The 19,880-nt window shown below is 36.6% G+C and overlaps 1 protein-coding gene across 1 annotated transcript; it reads right to left on the bottom strand.

Annotated features, from left to right (window-relative positions):
- Positions 1-1,678: 1,678 nt before the first annotated feature.
- LOC132855588 (uracil phosphoribosyltransferase homolog) lies at positions 1,679-19,758 on the bottom strand. The gene is made up of 7 exons (XM_060884658.1): positions 19,159-19,758; positions 19,034-19,076; positions 13,370-13,439; positions 10,938-11,000; positions 10,682-10,843; positions 2,433-2,531; positions 1,679-2,332 (listed from the first exon to the last, which is right to left on the bottom strand). Exons 1-7 carry the CDS (start codon positions 19,365-19,367, stop codon positions 2,226-2,228), a joined length of 753 nt encoding a protein of 250 aa, XP_060740641.1. The 5' UTR covers positions 19,368-19,758; the 3' UTR covers positions 1,679-2,225.
- Positions 19,759-19,880: the final 122 nt, after the last annotated feature.

Here is a 19,880-nt window from a genome sequence, read left to right as displayed (position 1 = left end):
ATGCTGTTTGGATTAAACCCATATTCCAACATCCAATTATAACAACCGGTCAAATAGTTTAGTAACTAAAAAAAGTAAATAAATACTGATGAATATAATAAACTCTAGGTTTTGCTTTTCAACACTAACAACATACCCCGCTTTGAGAACCACTACTGTATTATTCTGCTGCATGGTTAAGGTCCACGTATCCTATTATTCTTACTGCAAATCAATGCAAAGTTTTTCTGACTGATCAACTTTACGCTACCTTTAAACGTGCAGTAATTTTATTGCTGCATGTTGCCAGCTGGAGGTTGAATAGTAATAACGTTTATCTGTGGACAAATTGGTTTACTTCTTGCTAAAATTAAACATTTGTTTTCATATATTTACATTTACGGCATTTAGCAGACACCTTTATCCAGAGTGACTTACATTTTTTTTTCAATTTTTACAACTGAGCAATTGAGGGTTAAGGGCCTTGCTCAGGGGCCCAGCAGTGGCAGCTTGGTGGTCTTGGGATTCGAACTCATGACCTTAACCACTAGGCTATCACATCCCCACCTGTAAACAATACAAGCACTATATAGCACATATATAGTCCATCAGTGTATATATGCATCATATTATACAAGATGAAATAGAAGCTGTGTGTTCTTTAGCACAGATCACATACACTCTATTGTCTTGTAATGGTAGTTACTGCACCAGGTCACACCGTATTTACATAAAGTTTGTCGCATTGCCGGATACCCCCACATCTAGTGTGCAAATGCTTGCTGTCGCTCATGTCGTCGGAGGTCACCAGCTCTTCTCTGAGCTCTTGGTTGCTTAATTCCACTCAACTATAAACTGAAATGCCATTATTTACATTTACATTATTTACTGTCCATTACCACACAAATGAGGATTGGTTCCTCTGTACATTTATTCCTCATATCATCTCAAGGAGTTTTTTTCTTGCTTGATCATTAGGGAAAATATACTGAGCTATATAGTAACTTCCATACATATGTAAAGCTGCTTTGAGACAATGTCAATTGTGAGGATCCTGAGGCATCTAGAGATCTAGAGATGTTGGATTCTGCTTCATGAAGTATTCGGACATTCTATGAGGAGATGCCAAATACATGTGGTCTCTGAGAACAACCACCTATTCATCAATACATGATTGTCGCACTGTATATTTATAATCACACTCTCTACCGTCACCCAAATGAGGATGAGGTTCCCTTTTGATGCAGACCCAGCAAAGTATTTCATCTGAACAAACCTAGTACTTGTAGATAATACTATAAATGTAAAAATAACTGACTGCAGTTAGTGTGTGTGTGTGCCCTGCGATGGGTTGGCATTCCGTCCAGGGTGTATCCTGCCTTGATTCCCGATGACGCCTGAGATAGGCACAGGCTCCCCGTGACCCGAGGTAGTTCGGATAAGCGGTAGAAAATGAATGAGTGAGTGAGAGTGGCTGCAGTTAAACAACTTTTGTTGTTTAAACATGAATCAGCCCAACTTCTGTATCAGATCCCCGCTTCTGCTGCTTATCCAATCACATACATATATGGAAATTAATCATCTAAGAATTTTCACACATTTTCAGATATATTTTGTATTTCACTCTGCTGTCCTCTTTGGGCTGCTTGACAAACTGATGATGGATAAAAGACAAAGATGAAGATGAAAACAATACTGATTGGGCAATGACATAAGCATTTATTTCTCATTCAGAAACATGTCTCATTAGTTTGTGGAACTATGAAAGTGAAATGGTTAGGTTAAGCACCAGAGCAGCAGCTTACGTGTCACATTGATAGCCATAAACAAGTCATTTGTAGTATGGATGCTCAAGACTCACTGAAGACTCATTGTGGAACAACAATTTACTACAACACTTTCCTTTCTTCTGCCACCTATTTGTATTTATGATGTACACTACTGTAGCTATGCAGCAATCACTGGAATTTCATTAATCCAGTGCATCCTGCCCATTAAAGCTTTAGAATAAACCCTTCAAATAAAAATGAACAGTCAAAATTCTATAATGGTGAATAGGACAAAAAAAAAAACAGTCCTCTAGCTATGCTTCACCAACCCTACTTACAGAAGCACTGCATTAAATAATCCTCCTCTGCACTTCTAACATACTATACTAAGGCACTTCGAACAATTATAATGCAAACCGTTTCCAGTCTGAGAGAAACAGACAGAACTTAAGCAGTTTGTGGGCTCCAAATGAAAAATCAGTCTGTACCAAAGTATTTCTGTCCAAAGTGAGTTGGAGCTACAGAATGGACTTCAGTGGTGAGGATGGTGAGTTCTGGAAACTCTTCAACTATTGATTTAACCCCTAAAAATCACAAAATGAAGCACAGTCAAAAATCCCTTAGATATACTGTAGATGGTTTAAAAGCGTTGTGATATTTGATGCTACACTGATGCCATTTTACCGTGAGGAGTAGAAAAAAGGCTCAGGAGGATGATGTGCAAAGGCTGGACACCGTGATCGATCAGCACTCGTACCGCTTCGATGACAGCGTTCCCGCTACCTGCAGGGCGAAAATATCACCGCAGATTTGTTAGGTCATGTTTCCACACATATCACAACTGAAATGATAAGGTTCTATTTGATAATTCAAGATAAGTGAGTCATGATATACTTTTGGTCATTTCTTCTTTTAACCTTTTATTTAGGGATGGTGCAAGTGAAAAATGTAACACATTTTTATTTGTGTTATATTTAGTCTTGTTTGGAGTTTAGATCTGTGGTTTTATCTAACCCTGCTTACTTTATAAATAGGACTGGACAGTCCTGATGGAACAGATCTAACATGATCTCTTAATAAAAGATTAACAACATTGAAACTGTTTAATAGTAGCTTGTTTTAACACGTTAACTCTTTTTATGGATAACTACTTTCCCCTGCAATAAAAAAAAAAAATAGTTGTTGACCAAGTATGCTTTAGTAAAACAAATATGCATTTTATGTTTATTATTGCCGTAATATTAACCTTATATTTATCTATTGATGAGTAGATAAATCCAAAGCAAACAGGTCAAAAAATATATAATTTTCTTTATACTTCATATAAAATTTCTGGTAGGATCTGGTAAACAAGTCTTACGTATTATTTAAATACCATTGAATATATGTGAGAAATTTTATATGAAGTATAAAGAAAATGATATATTTTTTGACCTGTTTGCTTTGGATTTTTTTTATCTACTCATTTTATTGTGTTTTTTTTTTTTTTACCCTTTTCATTTCAGTAACATGTAGCACCAATAAACTGAAGTAAACGTAGGAGCTTATCAGTCTCTTCTATTGTTTTGAATACATTTTCTACCATTCCTCTTAACAACATTATTACTGTTTGAGAACATTTGCTTATGCAAAGCTCTCTTATGATCCCCATATGAGCACCTCAGTGGGTTTAACGTCTGGACGTTCCAATTTCCAACAATTTTAATTTTCTTCATTAGGCATTCAGAAGCTGGTGTGTTGTGTACACCATTTTCCTATTGCATGAACCAATTTTGGCCCCGCTTAACATTTGTGGTATAATATTGTGGTACAGAGTAGAGTTTATTGGTGTCGGAATGACTGCAATTTTCCCAGGTCTTCTGGCTGCAAAACAAGCCCAAATCATCACCCCTCCACCATCCTGCTTGGCAGTTGGTTTGAGGTGTTTTTTAACAAACATGGCTACAAACATGGCTACTATTGTTTTAACAAACAAACCTCTTGGTCACCTTGGTCTCGTCAGTGCAATGGACATTGTTCCAGAACATCTGTGGTTTGTACAGATTTTAAAAAAACTTTTTGGAGAGCCCATATTGCTTACAGAGGCCTGTAGGTCACATGATGTAGCTCTTGGGTAAATTAAACAATGTTGCCTTCAACTGAATTTGATGGATGCACACTCCTGGGAAGGCAGAAGGCTCTTCATTTGTAAACAATACTTCTCACTGTAGAAGGTGAATGGGAGATGGCCTTATAACCCTTCTCAGGTTGATGACCAACAACAACTGCTTCTCTGTGGTCATGACATATCTTTTCTTCTCGACCTGATGTAGACACACACCTAACACACCATACTGCCAAAGGTTTTGCTTTTACAGGGGTAGTCACACTTACTTGATGATTAACTAATCTTCTGCATTTCATTAGTAACATTCGAGTACTAATTACAGTGTAACTACTAATTACATTGACTGTAGAAGTAGGAATGGGGTACTTACATATTTCTGAATGTTGGTTTATTTTTATGGAAAAAAATTAAATTTATACAGTCGTATGCAAACGTTTAGGAACCCCTGACAATTTCCATGATTTTCATTTATAAATATTTGGGTGTTTGGATCAGCAATTTCATTTTGCCCAAATTTATGCACCTGTCTAATTTCATTTTGATGCATATTGCGCGTTTTCTGTTAATCCAATAAAGCTCATTTCACTACTGAAATATTACTGTGTCCTTCAGTTATTTCATAGATCAAAACAAAATTGCTGATTTAAACACCCAAATATTTATAAATGATAACCATTTATGCATAATGGTTTTTGATAAACTTTTGCATACGACTGTATAAATTAAATTCTTTTCCATAAAAATAAACCAACATTCAGAAATAAGTAGTGGCTCAGTGACTAAGGCATTGCGACTACTGTAAAGCCCTGAATTCAATACCCAGCACTGGCAAATCACCACTGTTAGGGTCTTGAACAAGAGCGTGTATTCTGTCTCAGTTGTAAGTCGTTTTGGATAAAAGCTTCAGCCAACTGAGCAAATATTTCTTAGAGTAGAGGCTCTAGAAGATTTCCAAAAAGAAGATTTTGAGTGGATTCTAAGAACGTGAAAATTCAACAGAGATCCTGTTAATAACTGAAAGTATAAAATGTTTGTTTAACTGTTTAACGTGTTCCTGGATCACTGCATATTAACACATTAATCATAAATTTCTCAGGTTTATGACTTTGAATCTTTTTCTTTGTGTGGCTTTTGTTAAAAGTACCTGCTAAATGTACAAATGTGAAAGAAAATGAATAACACACTGCTGTCTAAACATTTTGTATTTCTCTCTTCAACATTGAACCAGATTAATCTGATGCCACCAACAGCAGGACAATGAGTACATGGTAAATATACGTTCCTAACATCATGGGAAATGAGTGACGAGCACTGATGAAGACATTATTCATTGTGGCATTTGACTTTGAATGGCGCACAATGGTTAAGTGTATTAACGTCCGACATAAACCACCCATTATGCTGCTATTTCAAGGGCCCATCCCCGTGCTATTCAGCACTTTGTGCCTAACTGGCAGTGACTGTATAATTTCCTTGCCAGACCCATAATTATCCTGGGTGGCTGAACAAGCTGGAAACGTGGAACGAGACGCAAAGGTCAGCTCTAACAAAGTGGCTTTAGGATTTTAACTGCATTGTAGAAGGTGCTGTGAAAATTGCGGGTTTCCGTATGCACATGAAGGACAAAATATCCGTGCCAGCCATTGGGGAAACCCACTGGATGTCACTATAGCTTTATTCTGGCAAACTTTTAGAAAACAAAAATTTAACTTACTAATACAAACCTTTTTTTTTACACTGCTTTCTAACCTTAACTGCAAAGATAATGCTAACTAAGCAGCCAGTTAAACAAACACAAAGGGAAAATCATTCACTGTGTCTAAATCTCTAAAAGCCTAATTAATTTGGTTTGTGATCAAATAACAATGGTCAAAAAAGCCACACTGCACCTGCTATGTATATTCGTGACTGAATAGAGTGCTTTAACATTTTGTACAAAAGTCTAAATGGCCTAATGGCTAAATTATTTAGCAGAATACACTTACTGAGTTGAGATGAGTGGAGTGAAGAGATGACCATAAACGGACACATTTAGGAGACACTAAAGATGTACACTAAAGTTATTAATGCTGTTGGTAATTAAGGTAAAAACCCACTGTTAAATTATAACTCAGGTTAAAACAATAACTTTCCTGGTTACACAATTACACAATTGACCATATAGTCAATCGCACTCTCCAGCGTCCTTTGAGTCTGGTTTTCTCTCAAGGTTTCTTCCTCATATCGCAAAGGGAGTTTTCCCTTTGCTCTGTTACTCTTTGCTCTTGCTTGCTTGTTAGGCATAAATTTCTCATTTCTATTATAAATTTCTATTATAAATTTCTATCTACATTTCTGTAAATAGGCTTTGGAAAATTCATTGTAAAAAAACAGTATACAAATAAAGTTTAATGTTAAATGTTATTTAGAATTGGCTATTAATGCTGTTCTTCCATAAATTAATTAGTTTATAAATGTATTGTAAAGGTGGTGGAGACATCTTTTTTATTTTTTGGGAACTTCTGTTTGAAATTGCTGTTTAGGAAATGTTAAGGAAAACTAATTTTCACAGCTACATAGAGTATAATAATGATGGGTATAGTTGTGAATAAGGCAATAGGTTCATAGCATATTATGTATAACAGAAGCTTCAGAGAGAACATGCTAGACAACAGGAGAAGATTGGCTCTCCAGTAGATAAGGACTAGCTCTTGACTCTAAAGCTATGCCTTTGCTGTCTTGCCCTAACTATTTCCCAGAAGGAATCTCTGCTACTGTTAGCTCAGTTAAAGTGTAGATGAGCTATGGTTGCCTGGGGGATCATTTCAACATGACTGTAGACTGCAGATCGCTGAAGGAAAGGGATCTGAAAGCTTAGCATTAAAATACTTGCCCAAACTTTCTTCCTTTAGTTTGCTACTGAATTACAAAAACAGTCCATCGGCAAACTCATACGACGCATGTGGATGAAGTCTGATGGAAATTAACATTAGAGAAATCATTGCTTCCATGTTTTGCTCTACACTCTACTCGCTCGAGTGCAGAACTGTGTACAATAAGTGACGCATGCCTCTGAACTGAGAGTGGAAGTTGTCAAGAGCACTTGGGAAAAGAATAACAATGTAGGATATGTTTAATCAGTGGTTCAGAAATATATACTATATACAAATGAAACAATGCTAGGTGAAAAGCGCTTAACCTTCAGTAATGTGCACTGTAGAATTTTCTTTTAGATTTGGCCAAATAAGCTGCAGAACATCAAAGTCTCATTTTATCCCCATTCTTCCAATTAGATTTACACAATGAAGCGTTATATAAATTAATAATCTTCCTAAATGTACACAATGCTCATTAATAATATAAAGGTAATGTCTATTTGCACATTTAACTGTAGATCTAAGTTATTTTCCTGTGTAAATTTACACATTACACAGGATTTTTCATTATATAGTCATATACATTACACACAAATGTTTGCACACCAATAAGACAAAATGAATGTCTTTAAATTAAAGCAACTACACACTTCATATTTAAGGTTTCAACTATAACAATTAAAAAAAAATAAGGAAATATTTTAAATAATATATACATTTTTAGGTAAAAATTACTTCTCTCGGTTGCTGAGTCGGCTTATCAAGCCAAAAACAAACTGTTTATGTCTTATTGAAATATCTAAAGTGTTTAGTGATTCTGGTGCTAATATTGTTTTTACCTGTGCTGTATTTTCATTATACCTCTGAGAGGTTACGATAAGATGAGATAAGATGAGATAAGATAAAATAACTTAAGATGAGATCAAATAAGTTAAGATAAGATGAGATAAGATAAGATAGATAAGATGAGATATAATAAGATAAGATGAGAGAAGATAGATAAGATGAGATATAATAAGATAAGATGAAATAAAATAAGATGAGATAAGATAAGATAGATGAGATATAAGATAAGATGAGATAAAATAAGTTAAAATAAGATGAGAGAAGTTAAGATAAAACGAGAGAACTTCAAATTACAAGACAATAAATATAACGAAATATAAATAAAATGATAGTATCTTTGTGCAAGCTGGCATCACAGGTGGACAGTGACAGGTGATAACACTTTCACAATGCACTGCTACAAACATTAATATAATTTTATTCTAGATTCTCCAGCTTATTCATATCCATTATCTACTGCCAGTTTTCATGTGTACTATGATGTAAATATTGATGTCAATATGGTTAAATCCACAACTGTTTCGTACTACATTAATATACTACATTAATAGTACTGTATATTATACTATGTTATATTTTGAGTGTGTTGTCTTTAGTTACGTCCCATGCTGCTGTAATACAAGAACTTCCTGCATGGGATTAATGAAGTCTGCCTGCCTGTCTGCCTGTCTGTCTGCCTGTCTGTCTGTCTATCTATCTATCTATCACAGGATTCAATAAGACAGAAGTTAATACAGAAGTCAAAGAGAAAACGCTGGACTTAAAGTTACAGCCTGCAGCTGCACTGAGTTTCAGTATAGATTTCAGCAGTGCTACGGAAAGTCATTTATTAGTTTGCAAATATGCCGGAGTTGCCGGAAGCGTTAGCAGGAACGTCAAAGCTTTAGAAGCTGATCTGTTTGAACAGAGTCAACAGACAATAAGTCATACTGGTGTCTATCAGCATGTAGTCAAACTGCACATTTGTGTAATGTAGAAATCATCTAACTGAAATTAAAACACGTTATTTAAGACAATTACAATAAATAAAAAGAAATCATCTGAAAATTTTATTTCAAATAAAGTTACAAATAAAACCAGTGAAAATAACTCAATAATCAATAAGGACTCGATTAAATAAAAAACTTCTGAATGGATTTTTTATTTTTGAATGCTTAAAATAGTTTGGATATTTTTTAATCAATATCATTTCACTAGATTTACTGTGTATGTGTCACATCACTGCCATCTCCACACACCAAATACCCAGCATACACTGTGGCCAACAAACTTAGCCACCCCGAACTACACACACACACACACACACACCATCTTCAAGCTATTCATGCACTCACACACTGTTTATAAGGACTTTCTTCCAGTTGATTCATTGACACGTATTTGATTAGTTCATGCTAGTATTATGGTGTGACAGTGCCGATTGTTATTATGCTGATTTTGCCTGGCTTGTACTTGGAGCTTGTCGAACGTTTTTGATTCTGCTTGCCGATTTTTGTTTGTCTACCTGAGTTTATTATTAAAGATCACACTTACCTGCAACTGTATGCTAATTTCACGACAGTATGTTAATGTATGTGACATAAAATTAGCATTTGAAAACCCACGAGGGATTCAAACTGTTGCACACAATAGTAATATATCGTCGCTGTCGGCGGAAACCTCATATGTCCAAATTTTGTCAATTTCATATTTTTTCATATATCGATGCTATTGGTCAGTCCCCACGTGGGTCTGTTATTTTAAGTTATTAAGTTATTAACCAATCTAAAGCCTTGAAAATAGCTTGAGCGCAAATCTCTTAACTCCATTGGACACTTGTCTGAGAAACCTCGTAACTCCACCTCTTCTTCACTCCGCGGGAGAGCTGCGCGGCATATTTCTCCTCAAGATTAAGAATCGCAACGAATCAACACGTCTTAAAGTGATATATAAGTGATATTCGTGGGGCTCAAAGAAAAAAAATCTTGACCTCCGCTAGTTCTGGTGCTCGTCTGAGGACATGAATTTAGCGCAAGACAATCCACTGCAACGCGGACTAAACCCTGTGCATTGCAGATAAGATAGGATTGTATCTTACAATGTCAAGGCAAACCGTTATGTTCAACAAGTAGCTGCCTTTGCCGTCATGCTCATCACTTTAAGCAAGCTGGCTGGCTTTTTGCCTCTTTATTATAGGTAAACATGCCGTATAACGTAGTGAAACGATAATTTGACCTTTATTAATTGTATTTTTTGGGTGAACTATTCCTTTAACTATGATTTTATCTATGTTTATCTGTGGTATTGATGTATTTTAAATATCTATTTATTACTGCTTATTATACATTTTCATTGATGTTTTAAAATGTTTTTTATAATATAATATTTGAATTAAATTGAATGTTTTGGATACCACTATTAAATTATTGTTTTTATTATTATTATTTTACTGACTTTAAGTCAGCCTACTTATAGACAATGCCTCTCTTGGCACTGTGCATGTAAAACATTGTTTTTTGGACACTAACAAGTGAAAATAGTTAGGTTAGATACATTTGAGTAGGCCTGTTTCGTTAAAAATCGATAGTCGTAATGCTTCTGTGCAGAAAGAAACCCGTGAGCCACGAAGGTAAGTTTGCGAGCAGATTAGACTAATTTCCACCTATTAGACAGCCTAATCAGCTTATCGTGTTTTGTATTGCATCACTTAAACCTTTAAAATAGAGTTTAGGAAGATGTATGTAACTACAGTCATTAGCTTTGGTTAACTATTGAAGCCTTGTCTCTTGTCAAAAGGCTCAACGTGACCGCAGACTTTATTGAACACTGCTGGCAGCAGCGACATCTGTGTCCGTACCGTTCTTATCAATGACAGCATAATCTCGTATCTCCCTGCTCCCAAGTCAAAAAGCTTGTATCTCCGATAAAACGTGACTTTGGGAAAATGATGTTGCTACACAACAGTATATGATAGCAATATAAGGTATAATAACAACTTTAAGGATACAATGTTTAATAACTCAAAAAAAAGGGCGTTTTTTTAATTTCCTGAAAAATAATGGTTTTAGAGATACGAGGATTCCGCCCGACTGCAACGATATTTGGATTTATTTTAGTATACAGTTTCAGGTTCAGTCAGTACTTACTCAGTATAGGGTACATGAGCAGGATTTTTCTTCTGTAAATATCCGGTGGGAACTTTGAATAGTATACTTTAGCTTTCAGTGTCTCCTCATCAGTCTGTATGAGAATCTTGCCGATGCGTATAGATCGACAGCAGTCCCTTAGGCCTTGCTCCATCGCTTCACCTGTTTTAAGGTGGCAGATACATACAGAGTCACAATAGAATTCCAAAAACAGGTTTGTGTTTATATATAAAGGTACTGTACAAATGTGACAGACCACTTCTCATTATACTGACGCCACAGTTGCCTCGTTTAAATTTGACACCTTCATACTTCTGGCCTGGAAGTTAGAATGGAAATGAATTATTCATGAAAACTGACAAAGCAACGGATATTTACAGTGGACTGTAAAAATACCTGAACAAACCAAATATATGAGGGCAAATCAGAGAATATGACAACAAATCCAACACAAAAGAGAAAATTCAAGAACACAAAAAAGGGGGAAAAAAAGCAATAAAAAAAACACAACAGCAAATAAAAAATAACAGCAACAACTACAATAAATTACAACAACAAAACAGAAAACACAAAAAAACGACAAGCAAAAATAATAAAACAAATACAAACGAAAAAGGAAAAACAGAAATTTAAACAGAAAATCAAAAAGCATAAACAAATAAAACAAACATAAAAAAAAAAAACTTGCTTAACTCAACGCTCAAACTAGTTCTGAACTGAGCATCGAATCCCTGTTGCTGATTGGTGTAGCGTCTGGTACCCGTCATTTAGATTCCATGTCCCAGGCACCCCTCTTAAACTTCGGCATCTACATCTTCAATCAACCGATGAACAATCCAGTTTACAATTTTATTGAGGGACTGCATTCCACAGTGTCACACACACACACACAACTGGCTCCAGAATGTCTGGATCCTACCTCAAACCAGATAACCCCATGCCGCTTCTCTGGTTGAATTCATAGGGACCCTCAACCAGAACACACACACACACACCACAATGGGACATTCCTTTTACTAATAAAAGGAGTAAATAAAATGCCCCACATCCCACGGCATTAACCCATACTCGTATGTATCTCCTCCCCAATTATAATGATACTCTAAGATTCTTGTTCTTGTAACCTGTTGTAATGTGTTTCTTCTGCTAAGGCTTGCCTGACTTGAAATTATTTGCTCCTTACTTTCCTGACAAGGGTGTATTTTATTTAGGTATCAGAACACAACACTGTATTAACATCAGTTATACTTTAGTTACCGATCCTGGCATGTTAATGTATACCTGTTCTAATGCTGTATGTCCTTTTAAGGTCTGATGTCAGAATGTATACAAAATTATCTGTTTTTCACTTCCCTAATGAAAATGCATTTTGTTTTGTGTTTCATTTTTGTTTCTTTTCCTTTATCAGAACATAATATCGTATTAACATCAGTTACACTTTGATTACTGATCTGTGTATGTAATGTACCGCTGCCTTTATACCGTCATTCCCCTTCATGTTTAGTATCCAAATGACCACAAAATTATCGGTTACTCATTTTTCAAACAATGGTGTATTTTATTTAATTTTAATTTCTTTTGTGTTTTTTTTTTATTTTCATCTTTGTTTTCTCTACTTCTTTTGTTCGTTTGTGTAGTTAGCTTTATGTTGTGTTTGTCTCATTCATTAAACGCCATATTTTTGTTCCACAAGTGATTGTCTCTGAGTATCACTCACAAACGTAAGGTACCTGCAGAATCTGGTCTGAACTACATGCTCTATTAAGTTAATTTAATTTATATTACGGTATAAAGTAAAAGGGAAGTGCGTCTTTCTCGGCCGGGAAGATACCGCCTCCATAGAATTAATAAAGGTTACACGGCCTGTTACATGGCCGGACGAACAGACCAAATAAGTGTAACATTAATTCCATTACCATCAATTTCAACTTAGGTTAAAATATTTAGGAGTCACTATAACACGTTATAATTACTTATAAATATTTACCTTGCTTCGCGAGCCAAAATCGCTACATTGGCTACAGTGTGTGTCAGTCAGAAACACTGTAGTAATCTGAGAGCTGGAGAATATTAACAGTTGGAAATAAGAGTCTAATTTTGTTATGACCTGTGAGGGGTTTGGACCCAAAAAGCATAACATAAACTCATGGACAGAAGGTAAAACTTGATAGATAAATGAAACTAGAGGCGATTAGTGCATCTGTTGAGGCCGGGACTCAAACTCGGGATGGTGGAGTTTGAGTGAAAACTGATCTTTTTATTTGTGCTTATTTATATCAAGAACATTTATATCATGTTAATTCAGATACGCTGTTGACATTACACAGGAAGTGTTATATAAGGAAGTGACTTCATTTTATTGTTTGGTTTTTGCTGACCAAATACATGACTGAAACCATGTGACTGATTTTCCATGTGAAAGTCATATGGTGCCCGACTAAGCAACAACAACTTTCCGTTTTGACTTCACACTGATACGTTTCTGAATTTTTTGCTGTTTTTCCCCCCACTTATTTATTTGATTGGCAATAATAGGCCACTGTAAACACATTAATTTACATAATAAAACTCCAAAAAGATTCATTATCAAGACTGAAGGTATCCAGGTAGCTCTATATACATAAAGGAAGGTTCTGTAATCAAACTGTAGAAAAGCGGCTCAGTTATAAACAAAGTGAGGCTACTTACCTGTGGGTGTAGTCACTGTGCACTCAGTATAAGGCAGCTGATTGAGTCCTTCTTCGACAGCAAGTCTAATCTATGAACAGATCAAGGGTGTCTTCACGAAACGGCAGTATATATATTATATATTATAGTTCCCTTGAAATCCCTTGCACAAACAAAAATCTGATATAATACAGATCTAAATCTAATCTAAAGTACACTTACTGAACGCTATTCCTTCATGCAATTATTTAATCGGCCAATAGTGTGGCAGCATTGCAATGCATAAAATCACGCAGATACGAGTCAGAAACGTCGGGTTATGTTCACATCAAACATCAGAACTTAGTTACACTGGGCACAGACTCAACAGAACAGCTGGAAATTAGGACCCCAGGTTATTTTCCAGTTGAAATCTGGCCATTTTCCTCTGATCTTTCTAAGATCTTTCTAGAACTGTCACTTAATGGATGTTTTTTTTTCTGCGCCATTCTTAGAGACTGATGTGTGTGAAAATCCGAAATTATAAGTTTCTACAATACTCAAACAATCTCATCTGGCATCAACTGCATGGTTAAATCACAGAGATTCCGTTTTTTCTCCTGTTCTGTTGAACATTACCTGACCAGGCGCTTTTAATCAGCATCCACATGACTGTATCCGTTGTGCTGCTGCATTAGGATCGGCCAATAAGATAACTACATGAATAATTAGTGGGCAGGGGTTCCTAATAAAATGCTCAGCGAGACGATGTAATTAATGCTTCAAGTGCACTGTTTCAGTTTTATTTTTCTTCCTGTCTTATTTTATTTTATAACACTGCTCTGTCAAAGTGTGCATGTGAAGAGCATTCATTATTTGTGTGAATACTGTTTAAGAAATATGCCTGAACTAAATATATAACTTGTGTCCTGGTAACAGATATTATATATTTATGTACTTAGCTTTAATGAGATGATCATACATGGTTTTGCTAATGTGATCTTGACAGATGGGTGTTATTGAATTTTTCTACCACAGCGCTGTTGAATTGAAACAGATTGGTCAGAAGGTGTTGATAAAAACTTCTATATTAGAAGCTCTAGAAATAATTTTTGGCTGGAAGCCAAATAATAATAAGAAAAAACAACAACAGATTTATATTAAGGCACTCGTTCTAATGCATTATTGTTTCTATAGTAACAGCTCATTCACATCCTACGGCTAATAATAAACGAATAGGTGGAGAAAAAGTGGTCATTTAACACAGAACAATGTTGAGCTGATGGAGTGACGCCTTGGTAAAAAACTCTCCAGTAGGAGTCTCCGTTGTCAGCACTTTAAAAGGTCAGTATATTTTATTTTATATATTATGTTTATAATAGGTTTTAGTTATTAGGGTTTAAATAACTATCATGTAGGCATCTTCAATTTCTAGAAACAAACAAATAACTGGTGACAACAAAAACAAAAAACACAAGCCAACATTTAAATATCAGAAGGGAAAGATAAGTACACCCTATAATGCAACATGTAGAACCAAATTTAGCAGCTATAACCTAAAGTAAATATTTTCTCTAAACATTTGGCCGACTCTTCTTTACAACATTGCTTTAGTTTATTGATGTTTGAGAGCGTTTGTTTATACCCCCGAATCTCGCTGTGGTTGAGGATGGAATGGCTCAGGCCTGGACTTGACTTGGCCATCGTGACACCTTGATGATTTTTTTCTACAGCCATTCAGATGGTGATTTGTTGGTGTGCTTGGGACACCACTGCATAAAACTTTGGCCCAACTTATGAAAGTGTCAGAAAGTGGAGTTCATCGTTGTCTGACTGTCTACGATTTCCCAGGTCCTCTGGCTAATCATCCAAATCTTCACCCCATCACCACTACGGCTTGACAGTTGGTACAAGGTGATAAGTTGTGCTTGTTTTTTTTTTTAAGCAAACATCTCCACCGGGATGTATCAAGGGATATTGTTCCAGAACTTTTGACAATTGGCTTTTTTTAGCCACACTTCCATGAAAGCTGTAGTTGTTCAGTTGTTTTTTTTCTGATTGTGCTGTCATGAACATAAACATGTAGTGGGTTTACAATGTCATAAGTTGTAGCTCTGGGTTTTTTCATTATATACATTGGACTGAATTTGCTAGCACTCCTGGTGCCAATCTTGAATGCTCTCTGTTTGTAAATAGTCACTGTAGATGTCTGGAGATGGCCTTGTAAACCTTCCCAGAATAATGAGAAAGAAGAAATAATTGCTTCTTTGAGATCATGGCTGATGTCTTTTCTTTTTGGCATAATGTAGACACACACCTGAGCGCTCCAGCAAAACCACCAAACCACCAAATGTTCAGCTTTTATAATGGTAGTCTTCTCTTCTTGATAAATAACCATTTTGTACATTTCATTAGTAATACCTGGCTGCTAATTACACTCTAAATGATTATGGAAGTAGGAAGGGTTTACTTATATTTTTCCTCACCTACGTCTGTAAAGTTTTTGAGGGAAAAATACTACATATTGAATTATGCTGTATTGTTGTCACCTGATGTTATTTGTTTGTTTATAGAAGTTGTTAAAGACCACACAACTGTTATTTAGAAACATACATATACAGAAACAAAATGCCTATTTCTCTTAAGTATTGTTCACAAATCTGTCTAAATCTGTGTTAGTGAGCACTTCTGATTCTCGCTGAGATAATCCACCTGCCTCACAGGTGTGGCATATCAAGATACTGATAAGACAGCATGATTATTGCAAAGGTGTGCCTTAGGCTGGCCACAATAAAAAGCCACTATATAATGTGCAGTTTTTATGCCACAGATGTTGCAGGTTTTGAGGGAGCGTGCTGACTGCAGGAATGTCCACCAGAGCTGTTGCCCATGAATTGAATGTTCATTTCTCTACCATAAGCAGTCTCCAAAGGCGTTTCAGAGAATTGGGAAGTACATACAACCAGCCTCATGACCGCAGACCACGTGTAACCACACCAGCCCAAGACCTCCACATCCAGCATCTTCATCAGTTTGCATAACCAAAGAATTTCTGCACAATCTGCAGAAAACGTCTCAGGGAAGCACATCTGCATGCTAGTTGTCCTCATCGGGGTCTCGACCTGACTGCAGTTTGTCGTCGTAACCGACTTGAGTGGGGAAATGTGGTAGCCTAGTGGTTAAGGTGTTGGGCTACCAATTGGAAGGTCGTGAGTTCGATCCCAGGTCCACCAAGCTGCCACTGTTGGGCCCCTGAGCAAGGCCCTTAACCCTCAAATTGCTCAGCTGTATAAAAATGAGATAATGTAAGTTGCTCTGGATAAGGGCATCTGCCAAATGCTGTAAATGTAAATGGCTAATGCTCACATTCAATGGCGTCTGGCACTTTGGAGAGGTGTTCTCTTTACGGATGAATCTCAGTTTTCACTGTACAGGGCAGATGGCAGACAGTGTGTATGGCATCATGTGGGTGAGTGGTTTGCTGATGTCAACGTTGTGGCCCATGGTGGCGGTGCGGTTATGGTATTGATGGCATTTTGAATGCACAGCTATACCATGACAAGCTCCTGAGGCCCACTGTTGTGCCATTCATCCACGACCATGATAATCCCAGTCATCCCAGTTCTTGCATGGCCAGCATACTCACCGGATATGTCACCCATTGAGCATTATTTGGGATGCTCTGGATTGGCGTATACGACAGCGTGTGTCACAGTTCCTGCCAATATCCAACAACTTCACACAGACATTGAAGAGGAGTGGTCCAACCTTCCTCAGTCCACAATCAACAACCTGATCAACTCTATGCAAAGGAGATGTGTTGCACTACTTGAGGCAAATAGTGGTCACACCAGATACTGACTGGTCTTCTGGGAGCACGCTCCCTCAAAACCTGGAACATCTGTGGCATTGTGCTGTGTCATAAAAACTGCACATTTTATAGTGGATTTTTATTGTGGCCAGCCTAAGGCACTGTGGAATAATCATACTGTCTAATCAGCATCTTGATATGCCACACCTGTGAGGCGGATGGATTATCACGGCAAAGGAGAAGTGCTCACTAACAGATTTAGATAGATTTGTGAACAATATTTGCGAGAAATAGACCTTTTGTGAACATAGAAAAAGTCTTAGATCTTTGAGTTCAGCTCATGAAAAATGGGGCAAAAACAAGTGTTGCTTTATAATTTTGTTCAGTATATATATATATATATATACACATGTTGTGTATATACAATATACAGTGTCATTATTTACTGCAATTGTAATTGTGAGTAAGACTATATGCGGCTTATATCTGGTAAGATATATATCTGATAAGTGCAGTTAATATTACAAAAATAACTATCAATTAAGTTAAACAAGTCTGCTTGAAAAGTATCATAATAATGGCAGTAATACAATACTGTCTAAAAGTCTTAGAAGGTAGAAATACCTTTTTTATGTTAATTAAATTTCGCATTGTTTATTTTAGGACTTCTGCATTATCGGTCAGTGGAAACAGAAAAAGTTGTTGTCGTTATATATTTAAAAGCAACCAAATAATATGCAATTAATCTCAATCTCTATCAATCATTCAAAGAAGTATATGCAGTCAGATTCAGAAAGATGACTGAATATAAACATACCAAATGAACATAAAAGAAGTAAGTGTGACTGTCAGAGCCTCTAAAAGAAGTGCAGCAAAATCTCCAAGATGCATCATAAAACCAATTTCCTTAAAAAACTGCACAAGGTGTACCTGAGACTACTGATGTATTTGTATAAAGCAAAGTTTGTCAGTGTGTCCTGGTGTGTTCACTTTCTAGTTGAAGTGTTGCTCATTATAGTTGTTTAACTTTGTACAAACATTTCATTTGGTTATTTTTGTAGGTATTTTAGCTTGACAGCACTTCTGTACGTATCAGCATATGTAGTATATTCACTCATTTTCTACCGCTTATCTGAACTACCTCGGGTCACAGGGAGCCTGTGCCTCTCTCAGGCGTCATCGGGCATCAAGGCAGGATACACCCTGGACGGAGTGCCAACCCATCGCAGGGCACACACTCTCTCATTCACTAACGCAATCACACACTATGGACAATTTTCCAGAGATGCCAATCAACCTACCATCCATGTAAGAAACCCCCGAGGCACGGGGAGAACATGCAAACTCCACACACACAAGGCGGAGGTGGGAATTGAACCCCCAACCCTGGAGGTGTGAGGCGAACGTGCTAACCACTAAGCCACCGTGCCCTATGTAGTGTGTGTGTGTGCGTGTATACATAATATATATATATATATATATATATATATATATATATATTAAGATTTACATATAAATATAAATATATAGATATAAAGATTTATATATAAATATAAAGATTTACATTTTACATTTCCAGCATTTAGCTGACGCCTTAATCCGGAGCGACTTATATGATCTCATTTTTATACAACTGAGCAATTGAGGGTTATTAAGGGCCTTGCTCAGGAGCCCAACAGTGGCAGCTTTGTGGACCTGGGATTCGAACTCATGACCTACTGATTGGTAGCTCAACACCTTAACCACTAAGCTACCACACTACAATTTGTTTGTGTGGAGAAGATACACAATAAAAGCAGGTCATCACTCCAGCACAAAGCTACTTAAGGAAGCCCTACATTGGGATAAATCACTGTATTATTCAGATTGTGTACATGATTGACTCGGAGTCTTACCAGTCTGTCAGCACTGAACACAAAGTCGCCTCTACTTGTGGTTCTATGGGGAACACATTCAAATGTTAGTGTAATACAAGAGGTAAGTTTGGACATGCATGAGTCAGGACTGGGTTAAAGCTCACTTGTCCCTGATTATGGTCTGTAGTTCACGGATTTGGTCAGTGAGGGGTAAAATCTTCAGCTGGATCGGGAGGTCGCCGTTTATTGCGGCTTTGTTCTCTTCCTCCAAAGACTCTCTGTCCGAACCATCGCCATTGGCAAAACGCACCTGCTTCATTGAGTGTTGATCACAGTTACTGCCACGTGCAACCTGTTGATTATGGCAAGGCATGCTATTACACGTCACTGCGTCTGATTAGAAAGTGTCTATGAAACGTGTAATTGTTCACAGGAGCCTACAAATCGTACACCGAAAAAAGATAAACTAATAATCAACGTTTTTTTCTCGTGAAAGGGCTGCACGTGACAGCGCAACCTGTCTTGTGTTTTGGTCACAGCGACACGTCACATGCTTTCGTGATTGCTTCGAGCAGTCAAAGTTGCGTATATTTGCGCAGAAGATTTATAAAATTGTAATTCGTAGACGTAAGTGTCTCGTCACGTACATTTACACGTAGGTCAAATGAGCCCTATAATTAAAAATCTGTAACGTAAATGTTACTCTGAATTGAAAGCTATACTTTCGATAACCACGTGTATTGACTTACGGAATGCGCAGACGTGTGAGAAAGTTGAGTTACTTGAACACACCGTTCATTGGCGCGCAGTATTATATTTACATTAAAAATCGATTTATAAAAAAAGTGTGCAAAAACAAAAAAATAGGTTATAATTTTTTAAATCT

Source organism: Tachysurus vachellii, chromosome 13 (genome assembly GCF_030014155.1).
Source record: "Tachysurus vachellii isolate PV-2020 chromosome 13, HZAU_Pvac_v1, whole genome shotgun sequence".
Taxonomy (NCBI): domain Eukaryota; kingdom Metazoa; phylum Chordata; class Actinopteri; order Siluriformes; family Bagridae; genus Tachysurus; species Tachysurus vachellii.
This window is presented reverse-complemented; position numbering and strand designations above follow the sequence as displayed.